This window comes from Erpetoichthys calabaricus, chromosome 4 (assembly GCF_900747795.2).
Source record: "Erpetoichthys calabaricus chromosome 4, fErpCal1.3, whole genome shotgun sequence".
Classification (NCBI taxonomy): Eukaryota; Metazoa; Chordata; class Cladistia; order Polypteriformes; family Polypteridae; genus Erpetoichthys; species Erpetoichthys calabaricus.
Window position 1 is genome coordinate 230644027 of NC_041397.2, and position 16863 is coordinate 230660889.

Genomic DNA, 16863 nt, shown 5'->3' on the forward strand with positions numbered 1-16863 from the left:
GTTGACCAAGGCTTTCTATAGGAATGCTCAACCCTGATGGCAAGATCTGAAGAAGAACGTGGATATTCAGTCCCGGTGAAGAAAGACAGCAACAGCTGTGGAGAAAAAAGCAACCAAGCACATCCTGGGACTAAGGGTCATGTCTTAGTTGGACAGGCTATGAGAATTATACGACTATAGCGCTGAGCAGAGATGGCAGACTGGTAGGCCCATCCATTAATGATTTCTATGAGAAAAAATAATCTTGTATTTAAAAAGTAATGTTAAAAATATACATACATGTGAATTTATAAAAAATTAACCAGTCTTTTTATATATATATATTTTTTTTTTGATTGAAAGGCACCCTTCTAGCAACCGTGATTAATTACATTTATTATCGTGATTGGTTATTCAACTTTGGCAGCAACTCAGCAATACGTTAGACAGGGGCTTGTGTGTACGAGCTGTTGTTAAAGTAGATGGTTGATAATTACAAAGCTGAGAGAATATATTTTTTTTAATTACAGCATAGGTATTAAAAAAATGCAAAAAATTACTCCTGCTACTTTTTTCCCAAGACTTTGTTGGACAGTTATCTTATCCAACGATTTTGACTATACATTGTTCTCCTCTCTTGCTAAATGAATCTTAGCCTGAAGTGGTCTATTAATATTTTACATTTAAGGTGTCTCACTTAAAGATTTTTCAATGTTGTTATCTGTCGTTGAGTGTATATAAACACAGGGAACTCCAGTTTCTGTATTACAGCTTGCCTGAAGAAGGGGCCTGAGTTTTCTCAAAAGCTTGCATATTGTAATCTTTTTAGTTAGCCAATAAAAAGTGTCATTTTGCTTGACTTCTCACTACAGAAGATCCCCAAAACTGATGGTGATTGCTGACAAAATGCAGCTAACAAATGGTAGAAATAGGGTTGAAGCTAGTATTTGCGGTGAAAGAAGCACCAAGCAGGCTAAATCACACGTGAAAAGTTTGGTTGCTATGGATGATGTGGGTAGAGGCAATCATAAACAAGTTATACTACACATATGCTGAGGGAGCTACACATACGGCGAGTTATTACTCTCATCTCTCTCAACTTTGCTGTGTGCGTAGATGCCCTGCACCCACTGTGGTGTTTGTATTGTTTATACTGTATAATAATGGTTTGTTTGCTTTGCCTGGTATGAGAGTGTTGTTATTACCTAGTATAGATTTGATTAATGTAATATTTAATTAATATGATTTTGAGTTCATAAGAATTACTTATTAACGTTTTGAAATCATGTTTTTTTTTACTAGTGACTCCTGACTCACCAGTACAAGAAAAACTTCAAATATAATATACAGTCCAACTTGTCTTGATGTCTAGTTATGCAGGATATCAAGCTTTTTGGGGTTCCCCTGTGTTTATGGCCCTCTAGACCCCCTTATGATTAAGCGTAAATCAATAGATGTCTACCGCAAAAATGATCAGAAAGGCTTAAATTTGTGCATGGCCATAGGAGTTCATGCCCTAATGAGATATGAGGGGTCAAAGTTACTGCTTTTCACAAAACTTTGAATAAATGGGGACTGGTAATATAGACATGTGGAGTGTCGTTTAAGTCATTTCAAAGTTACTGATCATGAATATGGTAATATTTTTGATATTTGATTCTTTACAAATGATCCTTACCCTGTATGAACTACTCCCAGAAGGTTAAAAATGACAAAACTCAAACCATTTCAGACTATTTCAAGGTCAGAGATTACGAATGTGATGCTATTTTTGATTTTTGATCCTTTACTGAGGATCTATCCATCTATGGACCTCTATCAGAGGTTGAAAAATGACAAATTTCAATTACAATCAAGAATAGTTCAGCTTTAAGTGTTTAAATTGAAGCACACGTTTTTAATATTTCAAATATCTGATGCAACTATTTTTGTTTATTATGTATTTCTACCTCATGAGGTAAACCTATATGTTTCTTATGAACACCCTGAGTTAGGTCAGCTCATGCTAATTCATACTTTTTTATATTAGGCCTACAACATCCTCTGTGGTGTTCAAAACGTTCAATACATTTACTGTTTGATTGTATTTTTGTACTGTCCTTCGGTCAACTCTAGTGTGACTCCTAAGTAAAAGATCTATTTCAGTGATGTTAGTTTGTGTGCTGGAGCATAGGACATCTGCCCATAGTGGCATTGACATCTTGTTATGAACAACTGTACTGTGTTTATATATATATATATATATATATATATATATATATATATATATATATATATATATATATATATATATGCGGTCCTAGGGTACATTATGTTGTGCCATTGTGTGCTGCAATACTGTGTCTGGGTGATATGACACTAAAGACACTTGACTTGACTTCTCTTCACTCTAATGCTTAATTAAGCACAGTGTCTGTGACACTGACATTCATTTCATTTAAATTCTTTTCACATCAACAGTTTATTAAAATAGTTCTCATCACCTAAATTCAAGTAAAAATTTATTTGATTTCATATTTGAAATTTATATTGATAAGTGCCCACCAACACAAATACTAATGCCAGCCTTAAGATTTGGTTTGGGCAACAGGTCTGTTGGTTGATCCAGCAGAATTCTTTTAGTTAAAGTGTGAATTGAGAATTCAGGAAAAAATGGAAATAAAGGGGAATGGTGCAAAAGTCCAGAATCACTTCTTTACACTAACAATTGTATAAGAATCTAGGAAAGAACTACCAAGTTATATAGTTCAACATAATTAGATAGATAGATAGATAGATAGATAGATAGATACTTTATTAATCCCGATGGGAAATTCACATTCTTCAGCAGCAGCATACTGATACAATAAATAATATTAAATTAAAGAATGATAATAATACAGGTGAAAAAAAAAAAAAAACAGACAATAACTATGTATAATGTTAAATATTAACGTTTACCCCCCCTGGTGGAATTAAAGAGTCGCATAGTTTGGGGGAGGAACGATCTCCTCAATCTGTCTGTGGAGCAGGACAGTGACAGCAGTCTGTCGCTGAAGCTGCTCTTCTGTTTGGAGATGACATTATTTAGTGGATGCAGTGGATTCTCCATAATTGATAGGAGCCTGCTGAGCGCCCTTCGCTCTGCCACAGATGTTAAACTGTCCAGCTCCATGCCAACAATAGAGCCTGCCTTCTTCACCAGTTTGTCCAGGCGTGAGGCGTCTTTCCTCTTAATGCTGCCACCCCAGCACACCACTGCGTAGAAGAGGGCGCTCGCCACAACTGTTTGATAGAACATCTGCAGCATCTTATTGCAGATGTTGAAGGAAGCCAGCCTTCTAAGGAAGTATAACCGGCTTTGTCCTTTCTTGCACAGCGCATCAGTATTGGCAGTCCAGTCTAATTTATCATCCAGCTGCACTCCCAGATATTTATAGGTCTGCACCATCTGCACACAGTCACCTTTGATGATCACTGGGTCTATGAGGGGTCTGGGCCTCCTAAAATCCACCACCAGCTCCTTGGTTTTGCTGGTGTTCAGGTGTAGGTGGTTTGATTCGGACCATTTAACAAAGTCATTGATTAGGTCCCTATACTCCTCCTCCAGCCCATTCCTGATACAGCCCACGATAGCAGTGTCATCAGCGAACTTTTGCACATGGCAGGACTCCGAGTTGTATTGGAAGTCCGATGTATATAGGCTGAACAGGACCGGAGAAAGTACAGTCCCCTGCGGCGCTCCTGTGTTGCTGACCACAATGTCAGACGTGCAGTTCCCAAGACGCACATACTGAGGTCTGTCTTTAAGATAGTCCACGATCCATGCCACTAGGTATGAATCTAATCCCATCTCTGTCAGCTTGTCCCTAAGGAGCAGAGGTTGGATTGTGTTGAAGGCGCTAGAGAAGTCTAGAAACATAATTCTTACAGCACCACTGCCTCTGTCCAAGTGAGAGAGGGATCGGTGTAGCATATAGATGATGGCATCTTCCGCTCCCACCTTCTCCTGATATGCAAACTGCAGAGGGTCAAGGACGTGTTGAACCTGTGGCCTAAGGTGGTGAAGCAGCAGCCTCTCCATGGTCTTCATCACATGTGATGTCAGAGCAACAGGCCGAAAGTCATTCAGCTCACTATTATTATGCAACTTTTGAAAGGTTTCGGGATGTAATGTTGGGAGAAATTAACAATTAGCAAACCAAATGAGCTTGATGGACTGATTGTACTCTCATTTGTCAAATGTATGCTCATATTTTCTTATATAAAATAGTGAGGGGAGGGTGAGAGACTGCATTTTTTGCTGAAAATAAAAAAGAAGCAATCCTTAGGTTGAACTAAGGCTGCAAAAATGTATTGGTTTTGCCAGGTCTGCTTGTATAGAAATAGCAGAAACACATCCTAAAAAATAGAAAACAACCAACTCACACATTTGACTTTACAACGTCAAATCCACAACTGTGATACATAGCCTTCACTAAATATGACATTCCAGCAAGCTTATCAAACAGAGTCTGCACCAAAATGCATCAAAACTATCTGAGATTAATGCAAATGATAAGACTTTACCCACAGCACAAGAAGCCTGTCAAACATTTTGCCCAGAAATATTAGCATGTTTCAAACATTACTGATGAAAAATACCAGATAGTAAAAGAAATGGTCTTATAACAGTCTATTGCAGTGAAGAACACCCTGTCTTATAATTTCAGATTCTCTGTCGGTAGCCACTGCCTTCACTCCTTGCTCTCAAGTACAAATCAGCAGTGTCAGCTACTGGTTTCAGTCAACATATGGCTAGCTGACATTAAATGATCATATCATGTGCATTACAACAAGACAAGTGTATTAAGAAACACCTGCTCAGCTGCACAGAAGAGGTGATGTGAGCAGTGGTTGACCAATTGTGTTTGTGATCCTAAGCAGAACCCTGACAAGGTGGCAGGAAAAGCACAAATCTTAAAAAAAGTTTCATTATAGATAAAGGAAAACTCATTAACGATTTATTCTAATGCGAGAGATGTTACAATGTAAAATATGTCTTTGCACATCATTATGAACCCTTCATACTTCATGGACTATGTGGCACTGAAATGTAACATGACTATTTTCAACACCAAACTCCTGTTATTTTTTTCTGAAACACTCCGACTGTCAAACAAATCAACAAGTGAATGTATTTCTGGGATATTCTGCTACACGTTTCAGCAGCTTATTTTATTTCACTCAAGCAGCCCAATAAATAAATGGGAAAAATTCACTTAATGCTTACCTTCAGTGTGAATTGCTGAAACATAGGTCCAGTTGTATCTTTTAACAATGTCAACCATTGCTCTTGCTTGTTGAGCATCTGAAGGAACTACTCGCATGAAGTACTTGTACAAGGTTTTATCACTTAGGTCCATGCTGGTTGCAGAGTAGGCAATCTGAGGTATATTAAAGAGCTGAAGTAAGTTTTGGACTTGGATAGCCACAGAACTAGAACCAGGACCTATCACCCCAACAATGGGCTTTTTTGTCCGCAGTTGAGTGTTGCCTTCCTCATTGCAGCGCATTAGTCCCTCTTCTTCTTCAGAAGAAACAAGAGAATCTCGAATAAATTCAATGCTCTGCTCCAAAGCCACAGCAGAGTGCCAACAGGAGTCACGGATTTCACAGCCCAGGGTTATATTTGGTAAGATCCTGCTATCAGAATTTATGCGGTCCAAGGTGTGGAGCATTGCTTCGACACGCTGAATGCCATACTGTTCTCTGATCTCGCCACATTTCCGTTCGTGCACCTTGTCAGCTGGGGGCTGGTGGTGGACCGAGAACAGAGCCCCAATGATGATGTCACCAGGCATGTGTGCCACCACACGCCGTTCATTTGATTGTGCCAATACCAAAAGGCCAACATTTGCAAAGCCAGTCTCTTCCGATAACAAGATCACCAGCAACAGTGGGAGGTTCATTTTAAGAAAAATGTTCTAAGCTTGAAAAAGATTCATAATTACTGGGATAACGAAAGGGGAAGCACACTCAAGGAATATTTGAAATGCTTTCTGTTCTTTCGAGGACAATATAAGCACTCATTTGTCAGGCATTTCCACACAGTCTAATGAAGAAATGTTGTCTCCAAGGCAACGTCTCTTTGAAAAGGTGATTGTGGTAGTAGACTTCATAACCTTTTGAAATGGAGGAGAAAAGAGAGTGAAGAAAAGGGAATTAAAATTGAGCATATGATCATACACAATTCAAAAATGCACTCTGTTCATTGTACAATAAACCATACCTTCACATGTTTTAACTAAATTTTAAAATTCGAAAGGCGGCATCTTGAATTATATAAAAAGCTTTCCTTATTAGAAAATCATTAAATGTGTGTGAAGCAGAAAAAACATTGTATTATATTTATTCCACAATCCTGGCCTACTCTCAATCAAATGCTGCGGCTTTTAAATAACACTTAATTGAAACAATCCCTTGGAACAACAAGCTGTAACCTTGTCTGATCTGTAAGTAACTAAAATCTTGATTTTCTTTTTATGTTGCATAAATTAATACTTTGATCATCTTTGAAAGTAAAACAGCCAAATACAAACCATATTACCAAACATGCTCACAGATATTATTAAACAAGTACTAGTAAATGATATGGTCTTTAAAAATAAAAATGCTATAATATCTGTGTAACAGATTATTTCTACACTATAAAGCATTCATTTAATTTTTTATAGAAACTTTTTCTCATGCAAAATTAATGCACAGTATAATCTTGAAATAGTATTACAAATAAGAAAAACAAGATACAATCATCATCCTATTAGGTAAAACCATCAAGGCATAATTTTATTTCCTTGGTAATAAGTCACTATTGCTTACATGATGTGACTAAATTCTTAATGCATAGGACTGAAAGCAGGAGGATTATTTTTTCCAGGAATCTTTTCAACAACATTTTCTTTTTCACCTCCTCCATCAACAATTGGTCATAAATTTCATTACCTTATTTTGCTAAACTTTGCTTCAGCAAGGTGAACTGATGTTTCATAAAAATTCACCATTGGTAGCAGTCAATACAAAATACATTGCTCTTCTATTACTTTATCACTGCATTTTTAATATGCACACATGTATGTAAACTCTGCCTTATGTAGTTATTTCTCATTTATTGTTATTGTTGTAAAGCTAGGAACTCAAAAGACAGTTACAGCATATAGAGATAAATTGAAGTGAACTGAATTGAAGAAGGTGTGGCATTTTACTTTGTACTTTAGAAGGCCTGTGGCTGTGAAATGGGTTAAAATAACATAACACAACATTATTGGGACTCTTAATGGGATTTACGATTACACAAAACAATGCCAATACTGTTTGTGGGGTCCAATCACACACACTGGGGACAAACTGGAATCATCCATCAACCTAACCCGCACAACTCAACAAGCCTGCTACGCCACAGCCAACTCAATGTACACTTATAGAACAAATGTAAAGAGCACAGAGATCCGAGCCAGGCAGGTGATTTAAATTCAGAATGCTGGATCTGTAAGGAAAACCAGCATACTACTGGGCCACACTGAAATAGGTTTTAAACCTTTTTAATTGAACTTTTGATTAATTGTTAAATTTCTGGTAAAAATTGACCATTATAAAGAAGACGAATGTGAAAGAGGGATGTGCCAGCCCTAGTTTAGTGAAATGAAGTAAAACTATACAGAAAAGCAAATAGATGGTGGTCTGAAGTCTACGTCAAGGTTAACAACGACCTTGCAAGTAGAAGCAGATGCAAGGAGTCCATATCAACAGGGAGTATATGGTAGCTTGTGCTGGTAAAATTTTGCATATTTTATAGTTGGATGGGCAGTACAGAGGCAGGATTGCCTTTTAAATTTTAGGGCAAAAATTTAGACATGTCAAAATTTTAGTACATGACATCCAGCCCATATTTTTATAGGACCACTAACCTTAGACATGCCTCTGTCTTCTGAGAGATGAGTTAAAAGGCCAGGTGTCCAGGTAGTGGTAATTTTGAGGCCAGAACCTAGAGGTGTCCGGAGTTGGTGCATTCAAGAATATTTTGCACAATGAACCTTCATAAGGATTCAGTGTTTTATAGTTTAGTCGATGGAGAATTGTTTGTTTATTTATTTTGTTTTTTTAGACAGATTCTTTCTTATAAAAAAATCTCTAATGGTTCCCTTGAAATCTTGAAGTTACTTTTGACCCATCAACCATTTTTGATCAACAGTTTAATATATTTGGGGGCATGACCAGCACATGTGTGCATTGAGCCAAAGCATAAGGCTTTACAGCTTATCATGACACTATGTGGCTAATATAATAGGTGTCCAGTATTTAGTCAGAGTTCTATTGTCCATGTTTGCATTACTGTATAGCTGATCTTCATTTAACCATTTACTGGGGAGTGGGGGTGTCCACTGGGACTTGTTCAATGTAAATTCTTTTGCATTTGTTGGTTTAAATGTATACCCTTTAGCCCTGATTTTCTTCTGTTTGAGTATGTTTCTCCATTAATCTCCTCAGGGGGCACAGAGTCACTGCAAGTCATTACAAACAACATTCACTCTGAAGACTCTAGAATATTGGAATACTGCATGCGGAATTAAGATGAAAAGCTGACAGTTTTAGAAGAGCAGTGTGACAAATCACAACCGTTATAAATGCCAAGTAAGCTCAAAATACTGAGAGAAAGGAGAAGAGTCAAATATCAAAAGCAGCCTTTAAGAAGAAATAAATACATTTTATAAGTAATATTTGCAGGTTATGCTTGATTATGCAGGAAAAAACCTGGGGGAAGTCTCTTCTGCCTCCTTTTTCTAGGACAATATCACATAAAGCCAGAGCATATCCTGGGAGCAAAGGATGTAAGCTTGGAAAAAGTTTGCATCCCACTGTAGGACACAAATTAATAGTGACTTTGTGAACTGTTGGAGGGTATCAGAGTCTCTAGATGAAGCTATAACAAGTGCAAAAACAAGTACAAGTACAAGTCAAATGACTATTTGTTTGTAAGTCTCTACTAAACTAATCATATTAAAGAAAGTATTATGAAATACTTTTGAATGGATACAGTCTTTTCTATAAAATATTTTCAAGACTGTTAGCAGTTTCATCTTTGAAGAGGCAACATGAAGTTTGAATTGTAGTGCCGGCAGCCAGCACGGTCCATCCAAGACAGCCAGTTAGAAGCACCAGTTGTCAGATGAAGCCTTAGCCTCACTTTTCTTACAGAGGCACTGTGAAATATGAATTGCTATTAAAGACATGAAAAGAGTTGGTGACCAAGGTGGCCATCTCAGGAAATGAAGCTTGAGATTAAAAGCATCATTGGTTATTCAGTACTGGCAGAATAATAGAACCAAGTATAAGAGTTTAGCTTCCACTGCGTTTCTTTGCTCAGCATCTTTGATTTTGTTGTGATAAAACACAAACAGACAGATCAGTGTGGCTGTGATCAATGGGTCTGAAATGGAGAAGTCTTTGATCCTGACAGCTCTGATATGCTTCCTCCAATGCTTATTGGCTCATTACTGGACATTTCAAATGTTCTCGTTGTATTAGGAGGTTAATAAAACACGTGATGTGTTAAACAGGATTCTCGGGAACTGTGTGCCTGTTGACAAATATATAAAATATGACAGGTTCCTATAGAAGTTTGGCCTAGCCAATTTATTTTTCAGGAGCTATATATAGTGTTATATTCACGGTCTTTTGTTTGTATTATACTACTGAGACAAATCTGTAGGGGTACATGCAATTAAAAATCTTGTATTGTGTACTGTACATATGACAATAAATGATGACCTAAACTATTTAAAAACTGTAGGCTTAATTAATTATGACATCAGTGTATTTATTATATCACGCTGTTAAGAGGATTTGTATGTTTTAAATTCACTTCAATTAAACACTGGCACGAAAGACAAGTGGGGATGTAATGAAAAGTTGCAAATTATGCAGCTGCTCTAGAATAATACAGGTAGACATTGTTACATTATTTTAATTATTTCTTAATTGTTTTTTACATTTCATTCAGAGTTTTGTTGTTGACTTCCTCATGCAGTTTAATTTCCTTTCTGTGTAGCTGATGCCAAGATCTTACTTTTAAAGACCTCTTTCATTTTCAGCTTAAACCTTTTCTCTTAACATATCTTTCTTGAAATATGAATGCAGATAACACCACTCTAATGCTTTCTGCTTCTGTCATGTACCTCACCATGACCCCGAGTGGCTATTTTTTCATATACTTTAAACCTTGTTGATTTCCCAACGTTGTTATTTATTTTTGCACAACATATATAAGTTTCTCCCTTCATCACCAACATTGTCAAGTCAGCTTCGAATTCGACTTTTCTTTTCATAGAACTTCCTTGAAAGCCAGTACCCCTACACATGCGTCCTGGCTTTCACCTGCCTGGAATATACTTTTCCTTTTTCCACTTTTTCTGTCTCACTCTCTCTCTCTCTCTCTCCCCACTGGCTTCCAAATGCATCTGTGATACAATTCTAAATTACAATTCTGACCAATAATTTCCATCAGGAATTATCTTAATATGTTCAGTCTCTTGCAGATACATTTCTGGATGAAGGGCACTGTCTGTCTACCTATCTACTATATTTCTTCCATCCATCCAGGCTAGTAAAACTATCACCCATTCTGAATTACTGCTTCCAAGCTGAGGAATAAATTATGTCTTACGATCAGAACTGCAACTAACGCTTGTCTGAAAAGCTCACCCATCAGACACCTGTTTAAAAGATTTTGAGCTATTTACGATGAAACCAGGAGTACAGTCAGTTTACTAAATGCAAGACATTAGGGGACTCAGTTTCTATCATACCACTTTAAAATTAGATAATTCGGCATCTTTAAGCAATTTAAAAATAATTTACACTAGATAGTCAGACCCTTAGTGATGAACAGGCCCTTAGGTAATCACGTCTGTAAGCATCAATTCATGAATAATGAAAGAATGACTTAGATATTTTGTTGTCATGTGAAAGGTCACTGTAGCACACTTTAAACTCCCTTCCAAGAAATGGCTGGATTTTAGAGTAATCACAAACCATGGGAATATTTTTAGTATATTGATACTTAACATTGTTTAATTCTACTAAGACTTTTAAATATGTTCATTACCTTTAAGAAATTTAGAAAAATGATGCTGCTTAGAAAGACTTTGACCTTTGTGTATCCTAAATTAGATTAACTGGATCTGGAAATGGATGGATGATATTCCCCCCTTGAAAGCGAGTTGATTGATGCATTTACTTGTTTGGTTAAACTGATTACAGAATGGCTTTATATGTTATTTTCAAGAGTTACATACATTAAAGTAATAAGACCAGCTTCTCCTTACTACTGCAATCGGGGTAAACTGTACTGAAGGTTCTTTACCTAGCCTATATCAAGCAATAAAAATAAACCCCATAGACACCTGCCTGTTTAAATCTACTTATTAAGCAAATTGCAAATTGTTAAAAACAGGTCCTTTAGGATCACACGCCTGCTTTCCTTCTACTGAGAAATACATTGCAGTAAAACGAAAAGCCAAATAATTAATCATCTAAGGAAATCCAGAACACAATTCCCTTTAGAAATGAAACAGCGGATAACACCAACGGACCCTTTCAATCCCTACAGAAAGGGCACATAAGCAGTTCTCAGGTGACTAATGCCTAAGATCGGTTTAATCACTGTTAATGCGAGTACAAGAGATGAAAATGTGTTTACGGGTGTAACAGAATATACGTGTTGCGAGTATTTCCCTATTAGTATGATGTCGTGTCTTAACAAAGCCTTGGTTAATGAACATCTAATACTCCGACTGACTCTGAACTCTACACGAAAAGAGAAGAGCGTACGGAATGGACTATATATTTTTATCTGACTTCAAGATACATAACATAATTTCCTTTGGCAGATAACTAAACACACCTTCATGTACTCTAGTATGACACCGTCACTGTCAAGAACATTGTAAGACGCCCGCCTTTCTTTCGCAGAACGGTGCCTTTTAAGCTTGCGTCTCGACCTTGTTGCAACGATCTCAGTATGTTTCTCGACGACTCTTGGGATAAGATACTGCAGTTGCAGCTGCGATACTTTCTTTGTTTTGAAAGGAATATGGACATCACAATAAAATCAAGAATCTTTTAATTATAGCATGCTTTTATATATATATATATATATATATATAAACCCTTCAACACTTACCTTTTGTTATTTCCACTAACTTGTATTAATAGGGCCTTTGCCCTAACGGTATTCTTCCAAAAATGTTCCGTAAACAGTGATGGTAGTGGAGCCAGAGCCTTTGGTAGCGGTCACCAAATTAATACATTCTTATTTTTCCATTCATACACCGGCCAAAGAACTGCATCAGGTTTCCCTCCTGTACAGCACTCGTCTCTGAGCACATGTGCAAAGAGTTAGCGGAGCTGTCTGTGGTCCTGAAAGCAGCGTTGCCGACATCATCGGGTATTTTGATCACGTTCGGTTACTGCTGATCAGGTAATTCGAAGTAACACGAAAATTAAGCGTTCCACTTATTTTGGAAAGTGAAACGTCAGGTCGCGTCATTTGACAGCAATACATAAAGCAGGAAAATATTGTTATACAGACACGGTTCAAATGTTTCTTAACGAAGGTGTCTCTCTCAGCCCAGGCACCTTGAATACTAATTCACCAAGTTCACGTTTTGTTTTGTAGTCTCGGTGCGTTTCGCTACTACTTCAACGTGTCACGCATAAATCAATACTCCCAAGAGAACATACAAAAATTCAGCCGGGAAATCCACCGGCAAGTAAATGCTCAGAGATTGAATCGTAAGCTTATTCGCTAGACATATAACTCTCGTAAAATGTTAAGATAACGTTTAGGAAGCTAAAGCCATACCGTACTGTTTATATGGCAAATAGCAATCAACTGGTATGTAACAGCTTTCCCAACGGTGCAGTGCTTTGTTTTTCACCAAAAAACCAAAAGCCGTTGCTTGTTAGGTTGTATCATGATTAGAGAAAATGGGAAAGCGTTTTGCATTTAGCAGAAATGGAACGTATTATTAAAAGACACATACACTCGTCAAAGCAACAGATCGTTTTCTAACGACGAATTGACCTAAATAATAGATATCCCTTTATTGTGCAACACCATTTGAACAGTTTTGCAAATATTTGCATCATTATTTCATATGCATTGTGTAGAAAGAAAACAAACGGAAGCTCTGGTATGATGCGCAACCTTAGTTCTGCTTGCACGTTGTAGAGAATGTGAAAGTTACCTTTATTAACCCCAGTGGTTGGCTGGGTCGGCGTCTGCGCTAGATAGAACTCCGTCTTAGCATCTTTTCCCAAAGGATTTGTAACCGCTGCTCCATCAATGTAAATAAAAACACCTCCTCCAGTCTTCAAACCATATAGCACACTTCTTCCGAATGATCACACGGGGCTTTTTTTCCCTCTAAATACAGTAGCAATTTGCGTCAGGGTTTTCGGGAAAAGTGCCTCCATTTAAAGGCACAGGCGTCTTTTGTATCATTTCTCACATTGTTGCTGTTATTGTTAATACAGTTCGGTATAATGTGTAATTTGTTCCATGAACACCACGGACTTTAAAACAACCCATCAAATACGATTCCAAGTAAGGCTTTGCATGACAATATTTAAATAAATAGCATATTAGTTTAAAAAATGCACAAAGACAGCCTAGCCTATGATTTTTTTTCTGAAAACAATGTCTGTGCAAAAGTGTTTAAATAAAGGTATCTATCTATCTATCTATCTATCTATCTATCTATCTATCTATCTATCTATCTATCTATCTATCTATCTATCTATCTATCTATCTATCTATCATTTAGGCTTATCTTCACTGTAAGGCTTTTTAAAAAAGGCTGGTACGTTTTATTGCGTTATTATTACATAAACCATTATAGCAAATTTAATTGTAGACACAAATAGAGACTTCTAGATCTATAAATGCTCATTATAATATAACATTTCGAAAAGCTAATATATTTCTTTTTCCTACGTTGTAAAGTCCTGCTTTTCTTATTAAGGAACTTTATAAAAATAACATTGTGTGTGCTTGAAGTGGTGCATTAAAAGGCTGTTGGACAGAATAAAATAATACAGCCTGATACGTGTCCAATAATGTTATAATAAGATTCACCAATAAATAAAAGGTTCTAAATATATACTGTATACTTTTTGTCTGCTACGTTCATTTTGTAGACCCTGTGGCCAGTTTAATCGCCTTACACAACTGCTACAGTGTCGAAGCGCCATCTCGTGGACAAACGCTCACTTCATGCCGCCTCCGCAAAACGCGCAAATACTATCAGTCCCTTTTCAACATGACAAAATGGCAAAAGGTCTCTCAGTGAATTTTGACGATTCCGTTACAAAACACAGAAATGCCAAGTAAGATCAAAACAAAGTATAGAAAATGTTGCTTTGTGTTTATATTAGATCAGTAATTACGTGCTAGTTTGACTTTTTATTTTCCTTACGCCCCAAAAAACTGACACGCATTTGCACGGAGTCCAGGATTTACCGTGCTTCATCGATATCATTATAACAGCACAGCTATAACAGGATATATTAACTCAAATAATGGCGATGACAATGTCCCTTTTCGTTTCAATTTGTGTTTTATCTACTAAGAAAATGTTGATTCTGAATACATTGTCTTAGGCGATATTGAAAAACAGCTATTTTCTTAATGGAATTTTTGACTTAAATAGGATTACCTATATGAGACCTTTCCGTCGCAAGTTTATATAAACTTGTTTTCAAGGGATGCTCTTACTGCTCAATGATGCAGAATTCCGTACTTTTTGTTTAAAGAAGTTTTGAAGACGCTGAGCACAGAAAGAGCTAAAGCTAGCATACTCGACTACTGTGTATTTTCTAATTAAAAGCTATCACTTTTCTCAAAAAATATTTTAATTTTATAAATTTGTCTGGTGTATGAGTTACGGACATTACGATATACGAACAGTTACAAATGATGTATAATACGTGTTTATGAGAAAGAAAGAAAGAAAGAAAGAAAGAAAGAAAGAAAGAAAGAAAGAAAGAAAGATTTATTGTGTTACGGAAATACAGGTAGATTGTAATATTATCATTCAGACAATTCTTCACAGTTCCATACTGCCTACGACATATCATGCAGATTATACAACAGTACTTATATATGTGTTTCAAAAAGTCGAGTGTTAAAAACCTTACAGCAGAGTGAACAAAGGCGTGAGATATTACCTTGTTATTTATGGGTGTTAATTATATACTTAACATTCAAGCACAAATTCCAAATTATACATTCCAGCATTCATTTTTCTTAAAAGCATGACAATTTCATCGCAAATTAAGACATCTCTCTTAAAATATTTTTTAAATGATTTTGTTCCTTTATATAAAATTTTAGCTTACTTTCGCGTAAAGATATGTTAATCTAATAATTAAGAACACCTTATACTGTACTTGCCTCCCTTCAGCTCCCAGCGGTGTCTTCATTAAGCATATTAACATTCTGCTACACAGAAATCGCGCAGCAAAAGAACATTTAGCTATTTATATGTACCTTAGGAATTCACTTATATTCCTTAGTCCACAAAATATGTCTGAATCTCGCATATTCTGTAGAGACCTGTATATGAAGATCCGAACATCACGATTAATCCACTTTTTGCCATGGCAACTGTAACATCTCTCTCTCTCTCTCTCTCTCACACACACACACATCACGAATATGAAGCTTTTTCCTTAAGGTATTCTTTTTCCCTTCAAAATGCACTTCATATAAGCAGTAAAATAAACATTGCCATATTGTGTTATAAAAGCTTCCCATCCTCATTCAGTGGGTATAACGGAGATTTAATGGAAAGAAATGCACTTTTAGGATTAAATGTGTCAGATGCTTCTACCAAATGAAAGGAGGATTAAATTCCAGTGACAAACTGATAGACATTTTATGGCAGTTGTGTGTGTATGTGTGAACCAATATACATCCTATAGTTGCCAAGCCTATTAATGTATAGACAACGGAGCAGGCCAGTACCTCTTTGTTTCTTGCTAAACGTAATTCATTTATATATCACCACATCAAAGGGTGCAGTTTTGGATAGTTTTACTTTTTATTTTGGTAATTATTCATTAGTTTCATATGCTTTCATAACTGAATTTAATAACTATCAAAAACATTTCTTTGAATTTTAATTTCAATTACACATCATATTTGTTTTAATGGTGTCTTTTTTTTTTTTGTGAATCCAAGCCTGGCTTCTGTAGGCCTCTGGTGTTAACATCACCACAAAAGGCAGTGTTAAATTAAAACTTGAAAGTGTTTAAATGGCAGCAAAGGTCCTTTACTACTTTTAAAAATAAAGGTGCCAGACTGACTATTCAGAGCAATGCCACTGGGCAAGCATGTTTGGTTCCCATAAGACACATCCACATGAAGGTTCCACCAAGAACCATTTATTTACTTAAATCTGCAACAGGCTACATACAGTGAATAATCATGAGCAGATGATAACAGATTTGTAAAATATCATATGGCTCATGATTTTAAAAAAACTCTCACTGCATACAATAACACAGGCTAAGTTCAGGTTTTCTTAATCTCTTAATGCCCTGCAGCCTACTGTACAGTTTCAGTTTTTTCTTTTCTACATATTAGGAAGTTTTCAAAGCACAAACAAACAACTTAATATGAAAAGAACCCATCCCAAAATAAATTGATGCTTGGCTGAGTTCTATGAGAAAAAACAGAGCCCAGTAAAGAGCTACAAAGTGCCATTAAAGAACCAGCATTGAGTGCTACTTTAGCACTACTGTAGTGATTCAGCTGTGAGGGTCTTCCCGGGACTATGTGTGCTTTCTCTGAATCCTTTAATT

The 16863-nt window shown here is 36.5% G+C and overlaps 1 protein-coding gene across 3 annotated transcripts in view; it reads right to left on the reverse strand.

Annotated features, from left to right (window-relative positions):
• grm5b (glutamate receptor, metabotropic 5b) overlaps window positions 1-15641 on the reverse strand; it is a 538196-nt gene extending 522555 nt beyond the window's left edge. For 2 of the 3 annotated variants that reach the window (XM_028800415.2, XM_028800413.2), the window contains exons 1-2: window positions 13245-13396; window positions 5231-6122 (exon numbers count right to left, since the gene is read on the reverse strand). In XM_028800415.2, the coding sequence (XP_028656248.1) occupies window positions 5231-5909 (679 nt within the window). In that variant the 5' untranslated portion in view covers window positions 5910-6122; window positions 13245-13396. Of the gene's footprint in view, window positions 1-5230; window positions 6123-13244; window positions 13397-15547 lie in introns of those variants that run through there. The other variant, XM_028800414.2, reaches the window with a different exon arrangement.
• Between the last annotated feature and the right edge of the window lie 1222 nt (window positions 15642-16863).